Genomic DNA, 11,118 nt, shown 5'->3' on the forward strand with positions numbered 1-11,118 from the left:
GGCTTAGGGGCTATTGGGTTTTAGTCCCAGCTCATCCTGTGTGACCTTGGGGTGAATCACCTCCGGCCGCCCTTGGTTTTCCTGACTGGGAAATGGGCATAATCAGGAGCTGAAGTACTGGGGGAGGTAAGTGTTGGGAGTCTGCTGTGGCCCCACTGGCCATGGTATCACCCTGAGTGGCTCTGCCTTGGGACTACATTGCCCCTTCTTCCTTGGTGATTGCTGCCTCCTTCTCGCTTTCAGCCTGCCATCTAATGAGGAGTAACAGGGTGGAATCAAGAGAAGGAAAACGTAGCCTGCAAAAACCAGGGCCTCACAGAGAGGGAGGGGCCCAGTAGGTAGTAGAACAAGATCCCAGGGGAAGAGGGGGAAGCCACATTGCTTGGGACTTTTAAAGCTAGCTGGGAGAATATATTGCTATAGACTAATCCTGCACTGGCAAGGAGGGTATTACGGGGCCTAATTGCTCTTTGCTGTATCTGACGTCTGTGTTATCTAGACACTGACTAAACTCACTAGTTGGATCAGCAGTGAAATAGGCAACAGTGTTGGTGGCAAGTTATTATGTTTCAGAGTCGACACCTCATTCAGATGAATGGGGAAATCCAAACCTCTCCCAGCTATTCTCCCAGATTGTCTATCTACAGGCGTAGACACACAGCCCTCCATGGGAGCCCATTTGAAGCGCTTTCTCTGCGACCATAAGAGCTGGAAATGGAGGGATTTAAGGAAGAATGAAAGGTTAAATGCTAACAAAATGGATAGGGCCAATGGAGAAGAACTGGAACCGTGAGCCTTGGGAATAGGAAAGCCCCACTCTTTACCCTCAGTGCCCACTGATACTGCAACCCCGGCTTCTTTAGCAATTGCAAAGTGCTTTAAGATCTTCTGCTGGAAGGTGGCTTGGAGGTTAAAAGTGTTATTGTTATTACTGTACCTCCTATTTGTCCGATACCCAAAAACGAGGGGCACAGGAGAGCGACTGCTGCAGCAGGACCATGGGCTACAGCTGCCGCAGGGGGTGGCTTCGGTCCAGTAGCACAAATCACATTGTTCTGGGGCATCTCGAGCCCGGAATGCGCTTATCGCCACAGAAGCTGGGCACAGCTGGGTGCTCCCTGACGCAGCACAGCTGATGTAAATCGGGTGCAGTAATAGAGGTGAGGCAGCAGATTTGGGGGCTAGACAAGGGCTGGCCCCTGTAATGAGCAATGTGATGAGGGAAGGCAGGGGAGGAGGAGACGGCCAGTGGGTGGAGTGCAGAGGACATAGGTGGCTTTCATGGGGACTCTGCACTGAGCGGGAGGCAAGGCTTGGGGAGAACGGGTTAGGAAAGGAGGCTTTGGTGGCTGTGGGGAAAAGTCTGACAAGAAGAGGAACGGATGTGCCCTGCGCCCCTGTTAATGGCAAAACGCCCATTGGTCGCAGTGAAAGGGGCCCTGCTACGTGTGATTCCACTGAGCACTTATTGCAAGAGCCGGCGCGCTCTGGTGTGCCGATGATTTCAGCGGGCGCTCAGCTACTTGGGGCAGCAGGGCTCTGTGCCTAGCTGGAATGAGCCCCGGGGTCTGGATTTGAGTGCTGGGCACAAAGCCCTGGAAGCGGAGATTCTGTGTCCACCAGCCAGGGAGCAGATCCTGGGACGATCTCCCCCTCCCCGGAGCAGCGGCTGGCGGAGCGCTAGGCAGCAGGCCCAGGTTTCCCTTGCTCAATGTGACCGTGGCCCCTTGAACATGATTGAACAGCACACTGCCTGCTCCCCTCCCAGCCCGCCTCTCACTCAAGGCTGCGGGGAGCATGAATCAGAGCCGGCGCTCTTTCTCCTGGCCATGGTGCCGCGCCCTTTGCTGTCCTTCGGTGTCAGGGAGGGCCCCGGGTCCCCCTCCCCCCCAGCACGCAGGACGAAGGGGGCTCTCGATGCCAGAGCGACGGGGCGCTTGACAGATAGATCAGCTTCGCTCGTCTCCCTGCCAGCAACGGGAGGGGGAGAGCGTGTCGACTTTGGGCTGCAGACAGGTTAAGAGAGAGAGACGGATGGGAAAAACGCCAGTGCCATCAAGGGAGCCCGGCGCACAAGTTCCAGGAACGGGAAGCTAAACCCGCCACCGCCGGCCGGGAGGGAGGGAGCCAGCCTTGGGGCCTGTGGGCTGGAGAGGCTGGCAAAGCGCGCCAGCTACCTGTGGGTGGGAAGAGGTTAGCAAGATCCGCAGGGTCATGGCTACTGCAGCTAAGGGCTTTTTGCATTGTTGGGGGGGGGGGGGGGGAAGGGGGTTGCCAGGGGGAAAACCACAGGATCGGTAGGGAGGGCCGGGGGGGGGGGGGGGGGGGGGGGGAGTGAGATCTGCCGTAGCAAATATGAGAGGCTTGAAAGGCATCTGCACAGTGCCAGGAGAGAATGGGGGCTGGGGAGGGGGGAGCTGGGACTCTCCGATGCAAACCCCACTTCCCCTTTTTGGGGCGAGTGCTAAACCAGCCTCTTCTTTGTCTCTGACCCCTGCACACACACACACCCCCCCCGAGGGAAAGGACACCCTCCCCCACGTCACTTCTGAAGGCAAAAGAACCTCCCAAGTCCCTGCCTTCCCTCCTGTGCCATCATGGCCAAATCAAACAAGAGCCTGGAACCACATCAGAACACCGCCCCCCGCTCGCCTACCCGCCCGAGCCACCTGCCAATCTGCCACTTCTGAGCGTGACCCGGTGGTGCCTGATTTAAAGGGCCAGGGCCCCTATTTTCACAGGGCCGAGGCAGACAGAGGCGGAGTGGCATTTAAAGGGCCACAGGCCCTGATCTATATTGGCCTGCTGGGAGGGGCTGTGTTTGCAGTGAGTGAAGGGGATGGGCCCAGGAGGAAGGTGCTGTGGGGCTTTTCAGAAGGATTGAGTGGGGCTGGGCATCCGGCGCCTGCTGCCCTCACATTCATCTCCCTCCCCATCGGCAAACTGCCCCCCTGCCAGCAGGGCAAACGGGATGGGCCAGTGGGGCCCGAGACAGGCCGTTGGCTGCTACATGGCAGGATATGCAGCGGCTTGGGGCACAGGCACAGGTTTCCAGCCAGACCTGCAGCCAGTGGGAGGCCGGTGAGACATGCACAGACTAGAGGAGACAGCACCCGTTCCAGCCAGCTGCTCTGGGGCCTCTCACTCCTTCACTGCTGGTTCTCTGGAGGTGCATTTCCCCTGATGCACCAGCCGCAAGAGGCTGCTCCATGGTGACTGCCACTGCCAGGGGCAGCTTCCAAACAAGCCTTTTCCAGTTCACAGCACAGCCGGTGTGGCTGCAGGTGCCCAAAGGCCGGAGTAACACGGACGGAGGGTTTGCAGGAGCTCTCAGGATATGATGTCTCCATAGCAGCCACCCCACCGTTGGCTTATACAGAATGAAGGCATGGGACCGGATTTGCTTATTGCAAAAGGACATGGCAGGCCTTAAAGTTCACCCCTCCTGCCCGCCCGTCGCTGAGGGACTGATACAAGGTTTAGGTATCACTTACGTCCCACTACATCCTGCCTGGGCCTTGTCTGCCCCTGTGCAGAGGGGTGGGAAAGAGCCATGTGGATCCAGCTCCTGGAAGGACTCGGGCGCCAGCAAGATCAGGGGTGCAGGCTGAAGAGATCATGCTCCTGGGGGGCCGATGGCTTCAGCCAAGCTTTGCAGGGTGTCAGCTATGTCCAGGTGTTTGGGTGGGAGGGGTTTAAAGCCCCCCCCCCCCGTAGCACCAATACCCATGACCCCTCCCTGTTCGGATGAGGATAGAGCACTACTCCTGGACTAGGAAGCTGCAGGATGCTTGGCAAGGCGTAAGGTGGGGCTCGGCAGGGCTTGGCCAAGGACGGATGGAGGCCTCCGAGCCGGAGGACAGGGCACATCAGCAGCGTGTCTCGGAAAAATGCCCCCGAGCTTCCTTGAAATCCCAACACTGGGCAACTCCCAGCACAGCCATCCCACCCGGCTAGTGTATGACATGGCAGCTGCCAGGCCGCCGTCCCGGCCCCTTGCCACCCCCTTGCCCCGAGGCCAGCTGCTGGAATTGGCCTGCGCGCGGCGCTGTGGGGAGCCGAGCGCCACCCAGCCAGGCTGGCGAGGAAGAAGAGCAGGGCCGTTGCCTGGCAACAACTCAGCTGTCTGTTGACCTAGAAGGAGCTGCTCACTCTTGATACAGCTGGTGTTTACACGTCGCCAAGGCTTTGCCTTCGCATGGAGCTAGAGCAAGGCCCCGGCCTCCCTCCCCACCCCCCCAGAGCCACTTGCAAAAGGCAGAGACAAAAGAGAGAGAGAGGGAGGGAGAAGCAGCTCTACACACACACACACACCCTACCTTGGCAGGAGTGAGGCTGCCTGAGCCCCGATGCCATTGCTAGCTGGGCACTGCCCAGCTCCTGCCTTGATGCCGGCAACCTCCTGAAAGGGGCTGGTGGCCCTCAGCCCCTGCTGAGGTCGGTGGGAGTGACTGAGGCTGAGGGACTGGCACAGCCAGCGTGCGGGGCCCTGGGGAGAGAGGAATGACTAGTCACGAGAGTCAGACTGGGGCGCTCACTACTAGCACTTAGCACCACATAGTGAATGTTTTTGTCCTTCAAAGTACATAGTGAATGTTAACTGACTCCTCCGCCCTCTGAGAGGTGGCTAAGTATCGTTAAACCCCCATCTTACTGATGGGGAAACTGAGGCACAGGGCGGGTGGAAGGAACTTGCCCAAGGCTGCACAGTGAGTCAGTGTCAGGATTAGAACTCAGGCATTCCTGGCCCCCAACCCTATGCTCGAGCCGCTCCACTCCACGGCTCCCTGTTTATACACCTGAATCAGGCTGTATTGCTTGCAGGGGGGGAGGGATAGCTCAGTGGTTTAAGCTAAACCCAAGGTTGTGAGTTCAATTCAGGGGGGGACAAAAACAAAACTGTCAGGGACAGTACTTGGTCCTGCTAGTGAAGGCAGGGGACTGGACTCAATGACCCTCAAGGTCCCTTCCAGCTCTAGGAGATAGGTATGTCTCCACATATAGGCCCCAATGCATCATTGCTCTGCACCTGGTGCACTAGTGTAAAAAGGGTGCAAAATGCTACAGCATTCTGAACTGGTAGCATTTTCACACTCGCCTTGCATTGGTGTAAATAACTGCACAAGGGGCAGCACTACAGTGACTTGGACCCTGGTGTCTAATTGTGAACATGTTTAAAAAGACCACAGATCCCCCCTGATTTACTGTCTACCTGAGGGCCCAGGTGTCCCATGTGTAAGGTTACCCTTTCTGCCCTCATTATAGAGTTCTACACTATAGGTGTTAAGGTTAAGTTCTAATTTCTATTCAAATCGCTCTTTTCAGTCACTCTTAATTTTCTCAAGAAAAGCATTCCTTTTGTACTGAAAAGGCCTATGCTCGGTCTCAAGATTCTTCTTTTTTATTATTTTTGCAAAGTTTCAGACAAATTAATTCAGATTTACCTTAGTTACTAGTGTATGGTGTGGGGGGTGGAATCCTTCCTATGCACCAATGAATGATTTTGCATTTAGGTACCATGAGCGAGAGACTGCTTCTAGGCACTGCAAATTTGGCTTGTTGTGCAGATCTCACTGAGATCTGAGACTCGAGTCAAGTTTGAAGACGCTTGCTATTGTAGTTTTAAAGTTACGAGCATTTAAAAGGGCCAACTTCACAGCAGAATTTTTTCCAACTTTAAACGGTCAACGTTTTCAAACGCCTGATCTGATTTTCTTGAACTACGGCTTGATTTTTAAGACTCAGTTAAAAACAGCATGCGCTAGTCACGTGGCTGAGAAAAAGCTTTTCCGATTGGTTCGATCGCTATGTTTTTTATCAGCGTAATCCAGCCTCTCCTATCAGCACAGCTCCTAGACGTGTGTAGTTGATTACAAAGTTTTGCCAGCAGAGGCTATTTGAAAATGACTTTAGATTTTTTTGGGGGGGGCTGAAATAATCACATTTAGTTGATTGATTGATTAATTAATTGTAATAGCATGTGCCCATCAAACATGATTTACATAGTTTAAAAATAGACTATAGATCTCTATTATCAGAAGTGATTCCAGATTCAAGCTGGTGTTATGTTGACTTCTTTGAAAAATGTCTGCCCCCAGCCATACAAACCTACAGTCTGAAGGGCCGCCCAGAGGATTCAGGGGGCCTGGGGCAAAGCAATTTGGGGGGCCCCTTCCATAAAAAAAAAGTTGCAATATTATAGAATACTATATTCTCCTGGGGGCCCCTGCAGGGCCCGGGGCAAATTGCCCCACTTGCCCCCCTCCTCCCCCCAGGCGGCCCTGACAGTCTGACAGCAGAATGTGCTTCAGCTGTTACGGCAGCACAAGGGAGGAAAGGTGGTATCTCAGGTAGCTTAAAGAGGCCCAAATCAAGATTGGGCCCCATTGCGCTAGGCGCTGTACATGGTAACAGTCACTCCTGGCCCCCCAAAGCTTACAATCTATAAATAGACAAAACAGAGAAAGGGCAAGTGCAGGGGTCGGCAACCTTTCAGAAGTGGTGTGCTGAATCTTCATTTATTCACTCTAATTTAAGGTTTTGCGTGCCAGTAATACATCTTCATGTTTTTAGAAGGTCTCTTTCTATAAGTCTATAATATATAAATAAACTATTATTGTGTGTAAAGTAAATAAGGTTTTTAAAACGTTCAAGAACCTTCATTTAAAATTAAATTAAAATGCAGAGCCCCCGCAGACCGGTGGCCAGGACCCGGGCAGTGTGAGTGCCACTGAAAATCAGCTTGTGTGCCGCCTTCGGCACGCGTGCCATAGGTTGCCTACCCCTGGGCAAGTGACTTGTCTGAAGTCAAACAGCAGAGTTAACATTTGAAGCCAGGGACCGTGGGTCTCGAACACTGCTCTACAATAGTCTTTAGCACTAGCAGGCTCCAACCTACCATCTTGAGATGGGCTAAGCACTGTCAGAATAAGGACCTGAACTCAGACAGCAGACCCCCAGTCCGGGGAGCTGATTGGCAAAATGCTGGGAGCCTTGATTGGTTCCACAGCCCCTATTTAAACCCAGCACGGGAAGAGGAAGCTGTCTATGGAAGTGGGATTCACTTTGCCTTGGACTGTGTCCCCCTTGTGGCTTCTGCTTCTCTGGCTTGGCCTCCTGGCCTGATGCTGGTTATCAATCTGGTTCTGCTCTTGAGTTTGTCTCCTGCTTCTGATCTCCTGGTAACCTGATCCTTCCTGCCTCCTGACACTCGATTCTCAGTTTGCCCTCTGGCCTGGCTTGGACTCTGACCTCCTGGTATCTGACCTGGCCTGACTCCTGCTTTGACCACTAGGTCAGGCTGCCCATGTCCCGTCGTGACACCAGGTCTCTTGACTCCCAGTGCAGAGGTCTCTCCGTTAGACCGCACCGCCTCTCCATAAGGCAAGGGACCACGTAGGGCAAATGACCCTGTGGCTTCTCTTCAGGTTAGCTCTGCTCTCAGCAGGATCCATGGGAGATGGCAGACTTCTCCAAAGCATGGCCAGGGCTTTGGGAAGGCCTGGTGCAGACGCAGTGCGGTGCTCAGATACCACGGTGATGGACCCATCGGAAATCCATCTACATTTGATAACAGTGTGAGCTATATCGAGGGTGAGCATTGTACAGTATGGGCCGGGCCCTTCAGGAGATGGCAGGGGGGAGGCATAGCCAGCTAATGGGCCATGACCGGGCTAGGCATGGCGATGCATTGTCCCTGGCATAGGCTGCGCACACAGAGCTGTCCTGGGAAATCTGGGTCCTTGGCAAATCCATACAAGTGCCACCCCGTTGCTGCAAGGCCTAAAGTTTAGTCTACAACCCCACCTGGGCCCCGCTGCCCCGCCCTGCCCCCTGTGGGAGAGGCTCATCCCCACTGGAGGGGGAGAGAACACGCCCAGATCCAGTCGTGGGTGTGCGCCGGCGTGGGGGGGCACCCGATAGCCCAGACACCCCACAGTGTGGCAGTAAAAAGGCCACCAGCAGCATTTCCATGTGTCCCTGCTGGGGTGGGAGCCCCATGAGCCAAGAGCCTCCTGCAGCTGCCACTTTGGCAGCATTCCTGGGTCCAGAGCCCAGTAGGGTCTGGACAGACATGGAAGGGGACAATAGGGGCTAGGCATGGTGTGGGCAATATATGCTATTGGGCTATGAAATTATGGCCCGGACCATCCTGGCTTTGCCTGGGCACCATCTAGCCTGGATGTGGGAGAGCATGGAGCTGGGTATGCCCATGGATGGGTTGGATTTGGGCACATGGGTGGGCGCAGAATGGACAAGCAGGGCATTGGAGCATCTGGGCACGTGGCCCGGGCGTGGCATGGATCCACAGGGCACGGGTGGGTTTGGACACGTGGCACAGGCGTGGCATGGATCCACAGGGCATGGGTGGGTTTGGGCACGTGGCCCGGGCATGGCATGGATCCACAGGGCACAGGTGGGTTTGGGCACGTGGCACGGGTGTGGCATGGATCCACAGGGCATGGGTGGGTTTGGGCACGTGGCCCGGGTGTGGCATGGATCCACAGGGCACGGGTGGGTTTGGACACGTGGCACAGGCGTGGCATGAATCCACAGGGCATGGGTGGGTTTGGGCACGTGGCCCGGGCATGGCATGGATCCACAGGGCACAGGTGGGTTTGGGCACGAGGTCCGGGTGTGGCATGGATCCACAGTGCACGGGGGGTTGGGCACGTGGCACAGGCATGGCATGGATCCACAGGGCACGGGTGGGTTTGGGCATGTGGCCCGGGTGTGGCATGGATCCACAGGGCACCGGTGGGTTTGGGCACGAGGCCCGGGTGTGGCATGGATCCACAGTGCACGGGGGGTTGGGCACGTGGCACAGGCATGGCATGGATCCACAGGGCACGGGTGGGTTTGGGCACGTGGCCCGGGCGCAGCATGGAGCCGGACACGCAGGGCACGGACCCCACGGCCGGCTTTGGGCCCAGCGCGGCGGGCAGGGGAAGTTTGGGCAGAGTCCGAGCAGGTCCGGTCCGGGTCCCGGAGCTCGCCGCGGGCTCCGGGGGAGGCAGGGTCGCGGCGGGGCCTGGGAGCCCGAGCCCAGGAATGCAGCCGCCGGGCGGGGAGCGGGGGCCGCGCTGCCCCTCCCCAGCCGCCCCTCCTCCGGGGCCGGTCCCGGCCGGGGCTGCAGGTGGAGGAGCCGGCGGCTGCGGCGGAGCCATGGGAGGCGGCTCGGCTCTGCGGCTGCTGCTGCTGGGCTGCTGGGTGCTGAGCCTGGGGCAGATCCTGCTGCGCTGCGGCCGCCCGGGGGACGAGCCGGGGCCCTTCACCATCATCACCATCCGCGGGGGGCCCGCCCCGGGCAGCGCCGCCCCCCGCCACGAGGGGACGGGAGCCCCGGCCGGGGGGCCAGCCGGGCGCAGCCCGGGCTCCCTGCCGCGCTACCAGGATGAGAACGAGAACCTCGGCCAGCCCGTAAGGAACCGGAGCCCCCCTGCCCCGCTTCTCCCCTGCGCCTCTCCGGGGTGCCTGGCTCCCTCCCCAACCAAGAACTTAACTCCGGACTAACCACCCCCTGATATAACTCCTGGCTTCCCTCCCCTCTCCCTCCCTCGCTGGCTTTTCTTTCCTTCCTTCCTTCCCTTGATCTCAAAGAGCCTTTTCCTCCCTTCCCCTCCCCTGCACACTCTGCATTGGACCCCCTTGGGGAGGTGGGGGAGAGACTGTCTGGTTTGGGGGTTGGGGGGTTGCGCTTTCCCCACTAAATCTCCTTCTCTTCTCTCCCTTTGCCTGCTGCTTCTGATGAACGGGATTCAGAGAGACTCAGGCCGAAGGGGCACGTAAGGAACCCCGGGGAAGTGGCTGCATTTATGTCTGGAAAGGCCCAAGTAGGGTGACCCGATGTCCTGATTTTATAGGGACAGTCCCGATTTTGGGGTCTTTTTCTTATATAAGCTCCTATTACCCCGCACCCCCTGTGCCGATTTTTCACATTTGCTGTCTGCTCACCCTAGGCCCAAGCCCAAAGGAGTCAAAGGGCGATGAACGGCCAGCCCCAGGGGGGAGGTTAGCCCAGGGCTGGGCACTGCTCCAGTGACCCTATGGGCTGGCGGCTTGTGCTTCTGGTTAATGAGCAGTCATGAGATTAACCAGCCCAGCCTGGATTCCATACGCCAGTGAGCTACTGGCATCTCCCTGGGGATTGCTGGGGGGCCCTGCCCCTCTGTATTTTGGCTTTTTTTTTTTTCCCTATTCGGGAGGTGGGTTTGGAATTGCATTAACGTGGGGGCAGCCCCCTACTCGTGCAAAGATGGGTTTGCATGCTCGCCATGAGACTCCTTCCATAAAAGTGCTACTCGGTTCAGTAAGGTTTGCTGGATGGGGGCCAGGATGGAGCCTTGCCCATGTGCTGAAATCTTGGCTGGCATTGCAGCAGGCAGGAGCGAACCTCCAGGGTAGAGAGACGTGTTTGGTGCTGTTTTAGTTGCCTTCTTGAGGGGTGTCTGTGAACCGTCCTGGTTTGTTGCAATGCCTCTGTCTGCTGAGATTAGGAGCTTTGCTTCCTATTGTAACGTGCAGAGCTTCTTTATAATGAGGCTTGTCAGGTTTGCTGCTGGGATTCTGGCTGGGGGGGTGGGTAGAGCCAGAGGGAGGACTGCAGGTTTTCCATGATTCTAACTTTTCTATTCCCTTGGGAACAAAGAAGGAATTTGCCTCCCCCGTGCTTCTCCAGGAATCCCGTCCCCTCCACCCTAGAGTGAGCAGCCTGATCCCTTTACAGCGTGGAAGGCTGAGAAAAGTTACAGAAGCCCACAAATTGCCCATAAGGGGAGACGGGCTCTGAAAGCGGAGTCCCAGCGGGCTCATTAGGGTGGGAATTCATGGGATCAATGCAGGGCGGGCAGAGTTGAAGCGACACAGCTGTCCTGACGCATCCCCCTTCCCCCTGGTCCACGCACCGATCCGCAGGCATCGTGTACACACACATGCAGTCTCACAGGGACGCCTTGCAGCTCTGTTCCTCACATCCAGGAAACCTCTCCGGAAACCCAGACAGTGCTGGTCCACGCAGGACAGACGTGCTGTTACAATCCTCTGTTGAAGAGAGTGAGACAGCACTGTTATTACACACACACACACACACACACACACACACACACACACACACACACA

The 11,118-nt window shown here is 56.7% G+C and overlaps 1 protein-coding gene across 1 annotated transcript in view; it reads left to right on the forward strand.

Annotated features, from left to right (window-relative positions):
* Positions 1-8,883: 8,883 nt before the first annotated feature.
* The window catches only part of LOC112122178 (methyltransferase-like protein 24), a 14,379-nt gene continuing 12,144 nt past the window's right edge, over positions 8,884-11,118 (forward strand). The window contains exon 1 of the mRNA XM_026657197.1: positions 8,884-9,420. Coding sequence (XP_026512982.1) covers positions 8,884-9,420 — 537 coding nt within the window. The remainder of the gene's footprint in view (positions 9,421-11,118) is intronic.

Source organism: Terrapene carolina, unplaced genomic scaffold, assembly GCF_002925995.2.
Source record: "Terrapene carolina triunguis isolate 2854851 unplaced genomic scaffold, T_m_triunguis-2.0 Scaffold236, whole genome shotgun sequence".
Classification (NCBI taxonomy): domain Eukaryota; kingdom Metazoa; phylum Chordata; order Testudines; family Emydidae; genus Terrapene; species Terrapene triunguis.